This window comes from Gossypium raimondii, chromosome 10 (genome assembly GCF_025698545.1).
Source record: "Gossypium raimondii isolate GPD5lz chromosome 10, ASM2569854v1, whole genome shotgun sequence".
Taxonomy (NCBI): domain Eukaryota; kingdom Viridiplantae; phylum Streptophyta; class Magnoliopsida; order Malvales; family Malvaceae; genus Gossypium; species Gossypium raimondii.
Window position 1 is genome coordinate 6,960,245 of NC_068574.1, and position 18,064 is coordinate 6,978,308.

At 34.5% G+C, this 18,064-nt stretch overlaps 4 protein-coding genes and 1 non-coding gene across 5 annotated transcripts; 4 read left to right on the plus strand and 1 right to left on the minus strand.

Annotated features, from left to right (window-relative positions):
• The first annotated feature begins 278 nt into the window (after positions 1–278).
• On the plus strand, positions 279–1,637 carry LOC105777369 (photosynthetic NDH subunit of subcomplex B 3, chloroplastic). Its single transcript, XM_012600615.2, has 6 exons — positions 279–574; positions 658–768; positions 855–911; positions 1,120–1,182; positions 1,261–1,323; positions 1,417–1,637. The coding sequence occupies exons 1-6, from the start codon at positions 368–370 to the stop codon at positions 1,492–1,494; spliced, it is 579 nt and encodes a 192-aa protein (XP_012456069.1). The 5' UTR covers positions 279–367; the 3' UTR covers positions 1,495–1,637.
• A 1,293-nt stretch (positions 1,638–2,930) lies between these two features.
• LOC105777367 (uncharacterized) lies at positions 2,931–5,847 on the plus strand. Its single transcript, XM_012600613.2, has 4 exons — positions 2,931–3,403; positions 4,366–4,810; positions 4,968–5,083; positions 5,224–5,847. The coding sequence occupies exons 1-4, from the start codon at positions 2,974–2,976 to the stop codon at positions 5,643–5,645; spliced, it is 1,413 nt and encodes a 470-aa protein (XP_012456067.1). The 5' UTR covers positions 2,931–2,973; the 3' UTR covers positions 5,646–5,847.
• A 111-nt stretch (positions 5,848–5,958) lies between these two features.
• LOC105775169 (auxin-responsive protein IAA17-like) lies at positions 5,959–8,064 on the minus strand. Its single transcript, XM_052622638.1, is given in 6 exon segments — positions 5,959–6,182; positions 6,348–6,409; positions 6,967–7,066; positions 7,129–7,352; positions 7,493–7,688; positions 7,691–8,064. Coding segments are annotated over 6 exon segments (852 nt in total). The 5' UTR covers positions 7,926–8,064; the 3' UTR covers positions 5,959–6,147.
• Positions 8,065–9,241: 1,177 nt separating this feature from the next.
• On the plus strand, positions 9,242–9,323 carry TRNAS-CGA (transfer RNA serine (anticodon CGA)). The gene has a single exon. It is a non-coding gene; the product is annotated as a tRNA-Ser (tRNA).
• Positions 9,324–9,379: 56 nt separating this feature from the next.
• LOC105777368 (protein THYLAKOID ASSEMBLY 8, chloroplastic) lies at positions 9,380–10,230 on the plus strand. Its single transcript, XM_012600614.2, has one exon. It carries the CDS (start codon positions 9,437–9,439, stop codon positions 10,118–10,120), a length of 684 nt encoding a protein of 227 aa, XP_012456068.1. The 5' UTR covers positions 9,380–9,436; the 3' UTR covers positions 10,121–10,230.
• The last annotated feature ends 7,834 nt before the right edge of the window (positions 10,231–18,064 follow it).

Consider the following 18,064-nt stretch of genomic DNA (forward strand, 5'->3'; position numbering starts at 1 on the left):
ATCCGAGCCTAATAAATAGGCCTAATTTTTTTATTAAACCCTACCTGGCCCAGGAGCACCTTTAATTGCAGCCAATCACTTGTTAATAACAAATTTTGACCCCAAAAATATTGGAAGAGTTATTCGTGATGGCCATTTAATAAATTGGGCAATTTGTTAAGCCCAAAATAAGGCCCACGATCAATCTTCGCCCCACATTAAATCTTAGTCTTAGATAAGATAAAAAAGAACCACCACACACTTATTGCTACACATAACACAAACAAAACGGCATGCAAACATATCAAATTAATTGCTACATTACACATATATCTATACTTATACCAATAGAAGAAGAACTTTTTTATTATCTTTACAAATATCTGCAATGGGTACTCTCCAGCTTAGCATCCATGGCTTAGCTACTACATCCTCAGTGCCTTGTAAATTCAACTTCCGCAGCAGAAGCAGTACCACCCACCTCCGCTTCTCTACACCCAAAATCCGAGCTGTTAGCACCGTCCCCGACAGCGAATCCACCGCCAAGGACAAGGAGCCTGACGAGCCTCCCGCTGTTGACTTTGCATTTGTTCATGTAGTTTAAAAGTGATAGTATATGCCAATGCTAGCTCAACATGGATTTACAATTTGATGGGAAATTTTGCTGTTTTCTTTCAGTCTGTTTTGCTGCCAGATGGTACCCCGGATGTACATTTTCGCAGGGCTTGTGGTGGGCAGAAACTTAGAGATATTATGCTGGATAATAACATGGAGTTGTATGGACCATATGTAAGTTCATATAATCACGCGATATCTGTTCATGTATATACCACTGTTTGAGAAAATATGAATTTGGGGTTGGCGTTCATTTTCAGGGTAGACCTCTGCTGAACTGTGCAGGAGGAGGGACCTGTGGAACTTGCATGGTTGAGGTTAATCCTATCTTGTTTTACAACATAAATATGATTTTCATTTCTTCTAAGCCAAGAAAAAAAAAACAATTAAGTATTTCCGTATTGGATACATATTTGTATCCAACATTCACTTGGGAATAATAGCTGAAATTGTAAGGGGAAAATGGGATTATGGTTGTAATTCCAATTTCATTTCGAAGATCAAACTAGAATACATCAATTTCAGGTTGTAGAAGGGAAAGAGCTACTAACCCCTCGAACAGACAAAGAGAAAGAACATCTAAAGAAGGTATTTTATAGCTTACGATTAACTCATCATTCAACACTTTGTGTGTATATATAAGTGCTCCTCATTGGTTATTTGCAGAAACCAAAAAACTGGAGATTGGCCTGCCAAACAATTGTTGGTAAACCAGATTCAAAGGGCCTGGTTTGTAATCTTTCTCAACCTCTTTTTTTAAATTTAATAAATTAGAACAATAAAAAATGTGTCGTTAAAATGATATGAACATGTCCAATGCAGCTGGTGATTCAACAACTGCCTGAATGGAAAGCACATGAATGGTCTTACGAAAAAATTTTGCCTACAGAGGAGCCCTAAACACCATCTTTTTTGTTTGCACTTACTGTACAAAAAATTCTTTCAAGTAGCCATCTTAAGATCATGATAAAGTGTTGTTACCATGATGCTCACTTTTTACAATTATATGTTTAATCAAGAGGTGTGAGAATTTACATGAAGAATTAATGAACCAAAAAAACATTACATGAAATACAAAATGGATCTCATGTATTATGAATTTTTTTATAATATTGTATAATATTTTACATATAAAAAGGAAAAAAAGAGAGTAAATTATTTTGTAACAGTGGATAGGAATTTTCTGCCCAAAAGGTAAACTAGGCCTGCAGTTTCTTAGTGAAATTCTTTTATTAATCAATAAAGGTGAATTTGTGAAAGAAATAATATTTGTGCTTTGTTTAAGTTTTAGCGCTTTACCAGTAAAAGATAGCAGTGACAGGTTTGAGTGAGGAGCAAGCAACAATGGATCCAAGAAGTTGGGCAATCTAGTCAACGAATATGAATTAAGATAAAATTATGAATTTTAAAATAAAAATTAATAATTTTAAGTTAAAGAACTTCTATATATCATATCAAACTAAGGAGTTAAAATATATATCTATATTTTTATTAAAATTACTTGAGTTTTATCATTTCAAAGATTCACCTATCGCTTGTTAGATTAAAATATTCAATTATGAGCACGAGGAAGGATTGCATCAAACTGTGATTCCAGGTCACAGTTTCATACAATCCTTCCTCTTATGAGCATATATGTATAATGTATAATGCTATTATAATGTGTAGATACCATAATTAGTATTTAATAATAAGTTATTTAAAAAAATGGTTCAGATAAATCAAAATCTTTTGGATAATCTCTAACGACGAATTTAAGTATGCTTCCACATATAATTTTGTTCTTAATAATCTAACATAATAGTTCCTAGTTTATATCATATTTTTTTCTGTATTTACATCCTTTACTAAAATTGGAATAATAATAATAATAATAATAATATATTATTATTATTATTATTATTATTATTATTATTATTGTAGACTTCTAGTGATGTAGTGGATCTGTCATGGGTGTAATTATCATCCGAGTGTGTTTAGTTGAAAATCACAAAAATATATATATATATATATATATATTTTAAAGGTAGTTAAAATATTATGTATAATAATATAGTTATGTATTAATATAATATTATGATAGATATAAACATTAAAAATATGGATTGAAAGTCAATGAGCATTTGGCATTAATAGTAAAAGTTGAGATTCTAAATTATAAATAAATTTTATTTGATTATATTTTGAATTTTCGATGGTCTGTTAAAAATATTAATCAATAATAATAATTGGTAGTTCCTTAATATCCTCGCATAAAAAAAATTTTTAATTTAACTTTTTTTTTCACACAAGATAAAATTTCCATGTAAATTGTTTGTTAAATAGTATAAAGCTAATGAAGAAGGCAGCCCCACAGTAGCAGTTTATAGCTTCCCAAAAATGAGTAACCGTCACTCCCACACCGTATCTCACTCGATCTCGTCGCCAAAAGCCCCACCCGTTATGCTGGACCGAACCCTCTCTTCCCGCCGCTCTCAGCCCCACCTCGATTTCGACTTTCCCTCCACCGCCGCATCTTCCGCCGTGTCTCCCGTCCCCGAATCCTCCACCTCACTCGCCGACGAGTCCAAAACCAAGAAGCCACCCCTCTATCTCGTGGCCACCAATTACATTTCTCGCTTCGGTCTCGTCAAATCGCCGTGTCTCTGCCTCTCCCTTTGCCTTCTTCTCATTGTTTTCGCGCTTTTCTCTTTGCTGCTAAACTCTCGCTCCTTCGTTTGCGTCTCGTCTTATGACCCGATCTCTCGGGTCAGTCTCTTCGGTCTCGACGGGGTTGACTCCGATTTCGGATCCCTTGGCGTTCCTTGGTGTAAGTTTTGCTTTACTCTGATATTTTTTGGGTTTTAGATCGGATCTGAAAACTTTCTCATTTTCTATTTTCATTTGCATTAGCTGAATGAGGTAGACGTTTCGTTGTTGCATTGCTTCATTTTTCCATTGTTGTGCCTTTCTTTTTCATTTTTTTACGCTCCTTAGTAGGTTGCTAGATCAGATGCTTGTTTGTTTCTATTAAAGTGTTACAAAATTATTCTCGACTGTAAGTAGATAATTGAACATTCTGATTCTATTATTAATACTTTTATTTTTATGCATTTTATTAAAGCTTAAATATAAGGATTAGATCTTTTTAATTAGCTGAACATTTTGGTTCTACTATTAGATGTTCTATCATCAATGCATGTATTGGAGCTTAGATATAAAGCTTAGGTCTTTTACTAAAAGCTTAAGCTTCTGGAATAATTTTTCATGCAACTCTTTAATGTATTTCATATCTTCGATGAAACATTCACCGGGCTGTATAAAAAATGTGGGTTGATAATTTTGAATTCATTAAGCAACTAGTTTTGGAGCAGAATCCTCTTTTGACAAAATTTGGCTAAAACGATAAAGTTGCATTAAAATCCCATTTACAGTCAATTTGATTATGCCTTCTTGTTTCATACATCTGTATTTTGTTCTTAGGAGATTCAACCTTTCTTTTGTTGATTAACAAGAAGCCGGGAACTAATCTTCATTTTCCTTCTGGTAAATTGTTATATGTAAGCGTTTTAATTGCTCATCTCAAAACTGAGGCCATTTGCATCATTTTCCTCCTTTGCTAGTTTTGTTGAAGTTTATGGTGTTAAAAGTGAGGGGTTTTTTTGGTTGAATATCAAACTGGATTGGGTTTTTTTTAACTATTTTATTTCATGCTAAAGACCTGATTTCATGTTGAATTCTTAAATCTTAACTCTCATGGTTTGTGCCCATTTAATTTGTATCCTTGAAAAGGCAGATCGAAACATGGAAAAACAGTTGAATGGACATCCAAAGATTTAATCAATGGCTTGGAGGAGTTTGTACCAATATATGAAACTCGTCCTATCAAAAACAATCTGTATGGGATGGGTTTTGACCACAGCTTTGGGCTTTGGTTCATTACCCGGTGGCTAAAACCAGAAATAATGATTGAGAGTGGTGCGTTCAAGGGGCATTCCACTTGGGTTCTGCGGCAAGCAATGCCTGACACACCAATTATCTCGCTCACACCCCGACATCCTGAGAAGTACTTGAAAAAGGGCCCTGCTTATGTTGATGGAAATTGTACATACTTTGCTGGAAAAGATTTTGTGGATTTTGGAAGTGTTGATTGGGAGAAGGTACTTAAGATTCATGGAATTTCTGATTTCAGCCGGGTCCTTGTCTTTTTTGATGACCATCAAAATGAACTGAAAAGGTACTTAATGCAGCTAATTATTGGTGATCTTCTCTCAACAAGTTTAAGTTTTTGCTTGAGATGATTGAAGGTTACTTAATGTCTTGATTTTTACCTTTTATAGTTTTGACTTTCGAGTTGTTGTGCTTATTCTCTTGTGATGTGGTTTCATGCGCAGGCTAAAGCAGGCATTGAAAGCTGGCTTTCACCATCTTGTTTTTGAAGACAATTATGATACTGGAACAGGAGATCATTATTCATTGAGGCAGATTTGTGACCAGTTCTACATAAGAGGTAGATGCTCCTTCGTTTTGTCTGTAATTTATATCCCTGACTTATTATTCATGTGCTCCCTCGTTTTTCCAATATCTTCGAATCTTTGTGTTCTGAAGTTGTTATTGTCTTGTACCTGATAATGAGCTTTGTTTATTCAGGGGGTGGCCATAGCTGCTTTAAGGACAGTGATGAAGCCAGAATTCGATCAAAAAGAAAGAAGTTCTGGGAGAAGGCTGTTGATATAGATGAACTTTGTGGGCCACATGAAGCATGGTGGGGTGTTAGAGGGGAGATGCGAGATAATTTTAACCACAATAAGACCACAATCTCTTATGGTGAACATTTTCAGAATAGCAGGTTTGTCGAATCGATTCTTGATGTTTATTGGGAGCTACCACCAACAGCTGGTCCATCTTTGACCCACCAAACTCGATATGATCCTGGCCGTGCACCTCCTCCTGTTGTTGAAGATGGCCGATATCGAATGTTTCAGCGGCTTGGTTTAGATAGGCTTGAGAGATCCGTATTCAATGGATATACACAGATGGTATATCTGCAAATTTCCAAACCAGAATCTTGAAAGTATCCAGGATCAGATCTCGTTTAACTTACGTAGATGGAACTTGTGCCACTATTTTTTATTACCTCATAGCAAGTTATGATTATTTTCTTGTTAATTTATTTTTTTTAGGGAAAAAAGTTGTCCAATTTTTTTGGATTATGCCCTGAGATGTCTTTCCTGTGTAATTTACTGACGTGAGAATCAATGTTTTTCACTTAAATTATGAGTTGGGAAAGTGGGGAATAGTTTAATGATAATGGTTTTATTGATTTTTGAAGTGTTCCTCGTCTTCAATATGCACAATTGTATTTAAAAAAAAATGAAAATCTTCATTTGATGTGATTTTATTTAAGTTGCGACAATGAGATGAATATGAATACGGATCCATTTAGGTTGGGTCTATTTGGGAATTTAAAGTGTTTTTCATTTGTTTGATTATTGTATGAGCTATATGAATTCCAACTAAATACATAAGAGACAACATAAATCTATGCGAGTGTGGGACTTTGAAGATTCTTGTTCATGTTGTGTGCACTTCAGCATGGCCCTTTGATGCTGCAACCATCAAACCAGCTCTCTTTATCATCATTCATCATCACCCTTTAACCCACTCAAGGGTATATAAAGCAAGCTATCTAACATGTTGCCTTTGATTTTTAACTAAATTTAAGAGAGAGAAAATATGGGAGCATTTTGGATATAATGAGATAAGAGGGATACCTAATCCAAGAGTCTCCGAACTTTTCATTATCCTTAGTCTCAAACATGAATCGATAAACATCCTGAGTAACACATTGTATTTAGTAAGTCTAACATTTCCGGGTTATATTTTAATTTGGGTTTTTATTAAAAATCAATCTAAATTTAATTTATATCAACTCAAAATTGAATGAATGTTATCTATTATTTAATATCTGTATTTTTATTTTTTATATATTTAAAAAATTATATTCTATACTTATATTCAAATATATTATATGAGAAACCCAAACCTTAAGAATTTCATCAATCTAATTATCACATATATAATATAATTTGAAATTTGAGTTGTATCTTAACTTTAATATTTAAAGCCCAAACCTTAAATAAACCTGTTATCTAATTATATCACATATATTATATAAGTGGTTGATATAAACCTATTGTTCTCTTCATATATATTTATATAAAATAATAATAATAATAAAAAGTAACGTTTTAAAATTATTTTAAAGAATAATATAAGAGCTAAATTAATTTGTTTAAAATGAGTTTAGCCAAAATTTAATGTTAAATGGGATTATCAAAAAAATGATATGCTATGGTACATAGGGATAGGAGGGTATAGGAGAGCAGTTACCGCCATGGAACATCGCCGACAAGCATCCAATCTCCGTCCTTGTCTTCATATGTCATCACATATTCACATCCTATTGCTACCCCTTTCCCACTGCACTCTCCTGAAATGAAAACCACACTCACTCTTAGTTACCCAAAATATTTTATGAATGGGGAAGTTTACCGATTGTAAAACAGCTGAATATCCTCTCCAAAGCTGAAGAGAGTTCCATGTAGTTATTGTAGGTTTTGAGATCGACATTTCTCAAGTATGGTGCTCCATCCATGCTCACTTTTACATACAGGCGACCGCCATCACCACTAGTCTCATCACTCTTCTTTGCGAAATTGGAGGCCTTTTTATTCTTCTGGAGTGATCCAACTGGTCGCCATCCTATCAACTCAGTCCTGTTTCATTAATCTCGCTCAATAAAATTGATGTACAAATATAATCTAACCAGCTCTGTTTTCAAGTGAATGAGCCAAAGAATGTACATTGAAAAGGCCAAAAAGAAGAAAACGAAACAGGGTTTTGAAGATGAACATACTTTGTAGATGGAGCACTAACATGGTCATTTGCAGGAGGAGCAAGATTCTTCTCATCACATGGGAAAACCCATTTCTCATTAGGCCCATCAATGGCATATGAGAAATCCCTTTTAGCTCCAGACCCCAACTTCTTCAAAGGGGTAACACCAAAACCATTACTTGTATCGTTACTCTCTAAATCTTCGCCAAAAAGACATTTCTGTCAGGAGAGTGAGAACCTGGTAAGCCAAGCCTCAGCTCAGTTCGTTTGAGATTGAGACTTGTTTTTCTGGTTTTGTCTTCAATGGACTCAACTGAAGAGGAAGATATCTTCTCAGAGCTTTGCATTGAACAAGTCTCTGCGAAGCGTAAGTACTCATGTTCCAAAGGTGTACACATTAAAGTTTGAAAGAACCCTCTCTTATTAGTTTTCCCGGTGAAAGAACGAAACATTTTGGTTCATTATAATTATTCACGGGGATAAAAAGAAAGAACTGAATCAAGACATAAAGGGTTACCATCTTTTACCAAACAAAGAACAGCAAAAATTTGGCAGGCTCTTTAGATTTTTGCTGGTATTTTTCAGCTTTTGGATTTCTCAGCAGACATGCAACCCATAAGCCAACAAGGTTGATTATTATATCCCATGTTCTTTGATTTCATTTGCACTGCTGCACTCTGTATAGAATTCAATTATTGGCCAAAACAGTACCATTACCATTTACAAGTACAACAAGCAATAATGGATGTAATACTTGTTTCCGTGCAAATTTGACCCCAATCTTAGTTGCAAGGTAAAAGATTTGTTACTGTGTGCTCCGAAAACATCTGCCATGTGATATTGTAAGGTTGAGTAAAACTCGATTCGATTAAAAAAAATCAAAAAAGATTTCTAATTTTAAGTTAATCGAATTGAGTTATTCAAATTATTCAAGTTTCGAATCTGAGTCGAGTTGAATTTCACAATTCGAATAACTCGAATAATTAGAATAACAATTTGGTGTAAATACCCTTTTGGTCCCTGTCAACTTTAAAAATAAGCAAATTGGTCTTTCTCTCTCAACAAAAATTACAAAAAAAATCAAAATATTTATAAAAATTTCAAATTTTATATTTTTAAAAATTATTAAAATTCTAAAATATATATAAAAAATTTAAAATTTTAAAAGTTTCTAAAATAATAATTTTGGGACCTAATTAATGATTCAAAATTATCATACTCAAGTATCCTTTATTATTATTATTATTTTGATTTGAAATTTTTTAAATATATGGCTTCAATTTTATGTCCTCAAATATGGAAACTGTAACAATAATTTTATTTGACATGTTTAAATTTTTTTATTTAACTCAAACAATTTACTCGATTCGACTCGACTCAAATTTCATTTCATTTGACTCGATTCGAAAAAATTTCAAATTGAGTTAAGATGATAATATAGGACTTATGAACTCGATTAACTTGAAAATTTTTCAATCGATTCGATCGAACGCTCACCCTTAGACCATTGATAAAATATTAGAGTAACATGTATAGAAGGGTAACTCTGTTTCAAGGTTAATAACATAATTTTAAGATTTGAAATATTTAAATAAAATAGGTATGATTTTTTAATCAAGCATTTCATTACCTTAATAGAAGTGTCAACCCAAGACCCACCATTTGGTTCCTACTTATTTTATTTTAAATCATTATTTAATCTTTCACTTAAATTACAATAACGTTTTCAAAATTATATACTTTTTGATTAGCTTACCCAACAACTGTGGTCGATATGTCCGAGTGGTTAAGGAGACAGACTCGAAATCTGTTGGGCTATGCCTGCGCAGGTTCGAATCCTGCTGTCGACGATTTTTTTGTTCCTTTACCGTAAACTACTCAATAGTCCCGTTAAAAGGAAAAACCAAAGTCTAAAACCCTTTTATCCTTTTCTCTTTGGCTTTCGCAAAAGCTTCCTATTTTCATGGCTGCCTCACTCCGGTTCAATCCTACTTCAATCCCTTCTCTCTACCCAATCTCCACCTACAAGAGCTTCACTCCGGTACGCTGCGGCCCACGCGACAACCGCGGACCTCTCGTTAAAGGCCGTATCTTAAGCACCGAAGCCATCCAGGCCATCCAATCTCTCAAACGCGCCCAGCGGAACTCTTCATCGACGGCGACGGTCACCCCACTCCCTTCCCTCTCCCGCCTCATCAAATCCGACCTCCTCGCCGCCCTGCGCGAACTCCTACGGCAAGATCAATGCGCCCTCGCCGTCCACGTACTCTCCACCGTCCGATCAGAATATCCGCCTCCTGACTTGAGTTTGTACGCCGACGTCGTCGTCGCGCTCGCTAGGAACCATCTTAAGGATGAGATTGATGGGTTGATTGAGGAGATTGGAAGCATCGAGTGCGATGACGAGAAGGCGCTTGTGAGGCTGATTAAGGGCGTGACTGGCGCCGGAAGGAAGGAATCAACGGTGAGGATTTGCGGGTTGATGAAGGAAAATGGAGTCGGATCGAGAAAAAGAGTTGGGGAGTATGTGGTCAAAGTATTGAGCAAAGGATTGAGAAGATTCGGGGAAGTGGATTTGGCTTTGGAAGTTGAGAGGGAATTTGGTGAATTGTCTAGGGTCAATTCCGACAAATTAACAATTTACTAGATTTGATCATATTTTTTCTATTCCAATACAATTTTTTTTGTTTGTATTATATTAGTTGAATTATATTTACCTTATTTTATATTTATATAATTTAATATTAGATTCTTGCACTACTATTAAAAGTTAATTACGAAATTAAGCCGATTTTTTTAAATTTAGGGAAATAGGTTGATTTTGGAGAGAGAAACGATAAACCTATTCAGAACGTTTTTATTTTTTTTATTTTGCGTTGAGTGTTAGAAATTTGGGGAGAAAGACTTATTTATATTTTTGTTTTAGAGAAAAATTGTGATAGTTTTAAGGTATGGTTGAGTTCACGATGATGCGATTGCGTTCGGAGATCCATACATTTCATTTCCTATGTGGGGAGTGCACAATCACCTTGGAAGATGTCGCATTGCAACTCGAGTTCACGGCGGTTGTGCACTCCCCATACATTTCATTTCCCAGTTCATGGTGGTTATACGATCACATGTTCAAGTATAACTAGGGTTTCTAGTTGACAGTGGTTATACGATCACGAGTTTAAGTATAATTCAGGCTTCTAGTTGATAGTGATTATGCGGTTACGGATTCAAGTTTTATACCACCAGAAGAGAATACTTTATAAACCTCATACATGAATTTGAGAACATAATGATAGGGGAAAAAGGGGATCACCAATATAATCAACTTATTCTTTTTCTCCATCAAAGTAATATCCTTAACATCAATGTCCAAAACCTATGTCAAAGGTAGGGGCAAGAAGACTTTCAGGGGGGAGTGACAATGACGATAGAGAAAAAGCTAAAACGCGAGTCGGAATGACAACGATACATAATGTGGTGATTGTTAAAAAAAATGAGTTAATGAAAGGACCAGAAAAATATAAACCATACTAACCGGGAGGTGGTGCACCCATCGATATAGTATCTGGGGTTGGAGGTGATGATGATGAACTCGATGTATATGTACTTTAGATCACGGCCTCATGTGGGATCATCTTGGCCTCCTACGACGACATTGCTTACCCCTTTCCTCCTCCAACAATAGATATGACTTATCGTGAAGTGTAAATCATGTTATCTAATCCGAAGAGGTCGTTAAATCCGGTTGGACAATTGGTTCGCACATATATATGAAACCGTATCTATGTTCCTAGATGTAGATATATTTCGTATGAAATTTAGGCCAATCTTGATCGATTCTCCCCCGCAAGTTAATCTTGTGAAGTTCATTAAGCTCTTAGGGTGATGGCGAAATATTTTACATAAACCCGAACTAGCGCATCACTTAACCAGATTCATGCATCTCAACTGTTGCAAAAACTATCAATGACACTTTGACGTGCTAGATATTGCGATTTGCCAAAAATTCGACCGAGATGCATTCTTGAATTCTCGAATCGAAGTATGACATTCATTCAAGCTACAACACGAAATTATAAATTTTATTAAATACCTAATATTAAATTTCAAATCCTTATGTAAATATGATATAATTGAAAAATTCAAAAGCTAACATCGGCTTCTAATCATTGATCTAAAAATAGCTGAATACCTTCGAGATTGCCCGGTATACCCACATGACTTGCGTTATTGTTCCACCTATTCAAATATTATGTTATTTCAAAAATATAATAATGAAAATATTATGATAATTATATTATTAAATGAAATTTACTTTATTACGAGTGGGAATTCATAAGGGGCATTTACTCGGGAATTTAAAAATGGTAGGTGATACCATGCCCATGACTGAAAGAGTATGCAACCACTAATTTTAATTTTTTGTGCTTCCGTTGCTTGACACATCTCTCGATGTAATGTCGCCAACATAACTAATCTCTAATTGAGTCGCCCTGCTTCTTTTAAGTCGACTAGTTGTAGGAGCCACCTTAAATGTATCAGATTTCGAGATTTATCTGGTATTAGAAGACCCTCAATTAACCTCAGTATGAATGCCCGTGCATATTGTTGTCTTTCAACGACATTAGCGGAGTTGTCGATATATGAGAATTTGTCTTCTAACCATTTCATTTCTATCCGACTAGCACTAAACTTGTCCAGTACCTTGTCTAATAGTTGATTGTAAGCTGCACTCCAATCACCAACGCCCACTACCCCGTAACAATTGCCCCATCAATCGATAAATCGAGTTGTAATGCGACATCTTCGAGTGTAATTGTGCACTCACTGCACGGAAGTTGAAATGTGTGTATCTCGAGTTTCCATTTTTCCACCAAAACGTTGATAAGTCCAGGCTCCAATTTAGTCCCCTTGAACATACTAGACACATGCGAGAATCTCGCTCTTGCAAGTGTTGTTCAATAACACGTGGTGCCCTCGCACTTAAATTGTGTACATACGTCTCGATAATCCGATATTCGGTTTGATTTTATAAACATAAAAATTTTAAAAAATTTAATAATGCTAACAACTTAATAATTATATTAATTAAAATAAAAAAATAATATTTTTTTCCATTTGTAATTGGACGCTAGAAATGTGTTGGTAATCCAAACGAATAAGAGACATCGACATTTTTAAAATTATAAAAATCAAAGAGATTACGAAATATAAAATTAGGACAAGAAGAATGTTGACACCATTTTTTGGATGAAAACGGGGTCGACTTGGGTTTTGAAAAATGAAAACGAAACAGGAGTCGCCACCGATCTTTTTAATGAGGTGAGATCGGGACACCTCGAAAAGTGGTTGTTTTTAATAAACAATTTAATTTTATTAAAACAGCGAATTTGGTCTACGAAATTCAGAAAAATGGGTTCGGGAGTCGGTTACGCACGAGGAATGATTAGCACCCTCGATACGCCCAAAATTGGTACCTAGTTGATTACTTAATGTCTTAATGTCGAAAATTGAGAACTTTGGAGAATTTTAAACATACAATCCTCTTATTAAAAAGTTGAAAATTTTCAAGAAAAAGGGGGTATTTCACGTTATTCGAGAAAGAGTCATATCCAGTAAGTTAGGACACAATGTCTCGAATTCCCAATACGCGAATATAAAATGCTTATTTAAAAGATATTTAACCATCTTGGATTAAAAAAAGGGGATCACGACCAGTAAGTTAGGACACGATCCCTTTTAAATTCTCGATATCGTTTAAAACTTGAGTTTGAAAAGATTCGTGTAATAAAGTTTAAAAGAATATTCAATTGTTTAAATCAAATGAAGAAATCGCAACCCAATACATTAGGGCACAATTTCTCAAAATATTAAACATTGAATATTGCATTTATTTCGAAAAATCCTCGTCTCGAGAAAACAACGTGTCACATCCAATGCGTTAGGACACAACGTATTGAATTCTCGATAACGGGCTTTTTATCATTTTTAAGAGAATAATCTTGATTATTTAATTCAACGAAGAAAGTATGAACCCAATACGTTAGGGCTCGATCTTCTCGCATCTAAACACGAAATGCCATTTATTTAAAACAAGTTTGGATATGTCGAGTAAAACAAAACACGAAGTCGTAGTAAAGAATGTGAAAACAAATTGCATTGTTATTATGCATGGCAGAACCATAATGAATACGAATGTATAAAAATGATACAAGCAATAGCACAATATAAAATAAATAAAAGGTCAAATCTACGACATACAAAATAACAATGTATATAAACGAATAAAATTAAAACATTCATTCAAAATAATAATGAAAATAAAATAAATAAATAATGAATACAATTAAAATGTAAAGATATATATATATATATATATATATATATATATATATATATATGTACATAGATATAAATTAAAATATGTATGTATATGTGAATTATAAAATATATATAAAATATATAAAATATATTTTAAAATATAAAGAATATATAAATATTTATATAAAAATATGTACATATACGTAGGTATATAAAAATTATGAAATATGAAAATAATGAAATACATGTAAAAGGGGTAGGTATATACGTACAAAATGTATATAGGTATACTTATATCTTAAGATTATAAAGTATATACAAAAGAAAAAAGAATATATGTGTATATATATAGGAATTATAAAATATGAAACACATGTGTATGTATAAACATATAACATAAAATATGTGTGTATGTATACTATAAAAATGTGTATGTACGTGTATAACAAAATTTTAAATAAATATATAAATAAACAAACAAATAACTAAATAAACAAATAAATGATTAAGAGAAAGGGCTTAATTGCAACCTAAATTAAATTAGCAGGATAAATTAGAAATAAAATAAACAAATAAAGGGACAAATTTCAAATGCGCAAAGTAAAGCAGGGATTAATCAGAAAAATATCCCATTGACCTCCTGTGCTGCGTTTCAATGGGCTAAAATGGAACGAGCAGGAAATTGTGCGGTCAAAATTAAAGAAGCAACAGAAACTAGATTGAACCAAGGCACAAGAGGGGAGGACCTGGCGCGCAAATAGTCCTTCCCATACCAAAACGCCCGGATCTAGCCGCGGTTGGATCGGGTCATTGGATACGGTCCGATACGACACCGTTTTGGAGCCATTGGGACGGGCCTCAAACGGTGCCGCTTTAAAGTCTGTAAAATAATAATAAAAAAAGGCAATGGTCATTTTTCAATATTTTGTAAACCCTAGCCTCCCTCTTTTCCTCTCTGCCGCTTCAAAACCTAGAAGCCTCTCTTCTTCAGCTCCGATTTGGACGGAATGAAGAAGAGCTTCGACGGCGCCGAGGTAAGAACTCCGTCTTTTTTTCTTTTATGTATATAACCTTATATATATATATGCTTTAAAAAAAAGGAATAAATAAATTCGGAGACCGAATGAAAAAAGAAAAATAGGAACCTTTCTTCAAAGATTTTCGATTTTTATTGATTCAGCAATGTTTTTTTTTTATTATCTTCCATCGAATCCCCCTTTACATTGTTCGATTCTTGGGCTTATAAAGCCGAAATACAAAATTCTTTTCTTCTTTTTTCATTTGTTTTTTTTTGTCTATTTCTTTTGCTTGTTGTTGTTGTTTTCGTCTTTCTCTGTCTGCAGGTACATGGCGAAGTTCACGGCTTTTTTCCGTTTTGGTGCAAGGTCGGCGAAAGAAGGGGCAGCACATGGGGCGTGGTGCGCGCTGAAAGCGCACATGGGTAGCAAGATGCGGCGCACTAGGGTTTCTAGGTTTCTAATTTTTGCTGAAACTAGTTAAGGTTTTGGGCTTATTGGGCCCTGGGTCATGGGTTTGTTTTTTTTTGGACTTATAGATTGTTAATTGATTTTGGGTATTGATTGGGTTAGTGGGTTGGGTCTGTTTAATTTTGGCTCTGCTGGTATGGGGCCCGGGAAAATTTGGGCTGTACAAAGAATTTGAGAGAAATTGAATGAAAAAATTGAGAATAAGATAGTATAGATAATATGATTGAGAGAATAAAATTGAATGAACAAAAAAGAAAATAAGTAGGGTTTATATAAAAAATGAAATAGCCATCGGGGACATATATGTAATTAGAGTTTGAAATTTTAATCGTTGAAAAAAAATTGACCAATTTATTTTTTTAACCGTTGGATAAAATAATCGTTTGGAGGAGACGTTTTCTGTTTCTCTCTCTAAAATTTGCTTATTTCCCTAAATTTTGGAAAAATCGGTCTAATTCTCTAATTAACTTTTAAATTTGACATTTTTCACTTATTATTCCCTACCATGTATGTGAAAGTCAAAATTTTGTAATAAATATATTTATAAAAAATTGATATAAATAATGAAAGAGTTTTTTTAATAATAAATAAAAACAATAGAATTCATGTAAAAATGATAAAACCTTAACTGGCAGTTATATCAAACTGCAAAAACCGGGTGGTTGATGAGGTGTATGTGCAGCTAAAGCATCCATTGTCTTGTTGTCCTCCTTATAGACGCGTTGAATCTCTCAGACAATAGCCATACTCAAATTTTTTTGCTGGCGATCCTTGCAACAACTGAACTGCTGCCTTACTGTCCATTTCTAGGATAACTCTCCTAACCCCCAACTCTCGAGCCTATAATAGCCCATCATGCGCCCATCATATCTCATCCTCAAGGATCAAACAATCCCCAATATTTCGCAAAAAACCAGCTAACCAAGTACCCGTATGGTCCTTCACAACACTACCAGTAGCTGCGGCCTCAGACTGCATATTCCTAGCCCCGTTGGCATAAGAAGTGTCCAAATAATAATAGCCAGAAAACAAAACCTTAGGATGTGATTCGGAGACTCAACCTGAAAACCACACACCACGCACCAAAAGTCCACTGCTATGTACCGGCGAACATGAACCTCACTCATAAGCAACTTGTCTTGAGCTGCCAACTAAAGGAATACTACGCTGGGGGCACTCAAGCTGGCATACTCGCATCAATTGACTGCTCAAACCACTTGAGTTGGGGGGAGCCAAGTAATAATAAGCAGACCTTATACTAAACTAATGATGCTTCTCCTAGCGCCAACCATGGAAGTCATCCATTTCCCACCCAATCGAAGGACTCGTCCCTACTATTCGTCAAACCGCCTCATCAGGTAGCAAGCCTCGGAGACGACACCAATCCCAATCTCCGTTGCTACTTGTCATCGTTGCAACCGGTACAAAGTTCAAGGGAATAACCTCTAGGCTCACACAATACTTAATGAGCGGGCCATATTCTAGAATCCAACAATCTCGTCAGAAGTCTAGTGTGAACCCATTACCAATATTCCAAATAAATCTAACACGTATTCTATCCCATATCTTGCTAATGCCCTTCCATAGCCGAGAACAGTTTGTGGTGTACAAGGAACATGGAAAAACACCCTCCCATTAATACTTTGCTTGGAGGACCTGAAACTAGAACGGGTTTGATCAAAAGATCTAATTGAAACCTACTTTCATTAGAAAAGCATCATTATGTTTCCCCATGTTTTTGAATCCAATACCACCAGCCCTAACTGGTTGGCAAGCACCCTGCCATCTCACAAGAGAAGTACTTCATTTATCCTCCGAATACCCCCAAACAAAGTTACGGACAATATTTTCCATCTCCAAGTACACACCATTTGAAACAACAGTAAATTGCATAGTATAAATGGGGATGGCCACCAGGACCGTTTTCGCAAGTTTAATTTGTTAGGTAACGAAAGTGTCTTAGCTTTCCACCCAACGAGTTTTTGACGCATATTGGAGATAGTATATTGAAATGTCGACTTAGTAACCCTACGGTGAAGAAGCAAAACGCCCAGATATTTCCCAAGATCATCAACAAAAGAAAACCCAACTCCATGCTGATAGTACTCCTTAATTGTGATGAAATGTTCTTGGAAAAATAAGTATTCATGTTTTGCACACTAATGTTATCGCTTGAATAGTGACAAAACTCTTCAAGGACCAGTTTTGGAACTCTCGTTTGATCCATAAATGCTTCAGTGAGAAAACATAAGATCATCAGTAAAGAGAGTGAGAAATACTTGACCCGCGGATTTAAGGGGCCGACAGGTGCCCTAAAATGGAAAATTTATCATTTTGGCCTTTTAAATTTAAAAAAAATTAAATTAGTGAAAGTAAAATTGTACTTTACCTCTCTTAAAAATGATAAAATTTTGATTTAATCATTTAAAAACTATAAAGATATAGACAATTTAATTTTGCCTTCCTAAATTTCTTTCCTAGCTTCGCCCCTAACTTGACCCAGGATTGAAGAGTTTAATAGGCTTCCACAAATGTTAAAAATTTTAAAGAAGTTCAAATTTTATTATATGATTTTTTCCATATAAAAGATAAAAAATCATTAAAATAATATAATTTACTTTATAAAGTAATGTTATTTTTGTTATTATCTAACTGAAATGGTCAGGTTTAATTTTAGTAAAGAAGTAGATATTAATAATTTATAGGAAATTACATTGATGATCACCCAACAATGGTCAAATTTCTTTTGTCACCCAACAAAAAAGTTTAAAATGGACACTAATTAATCG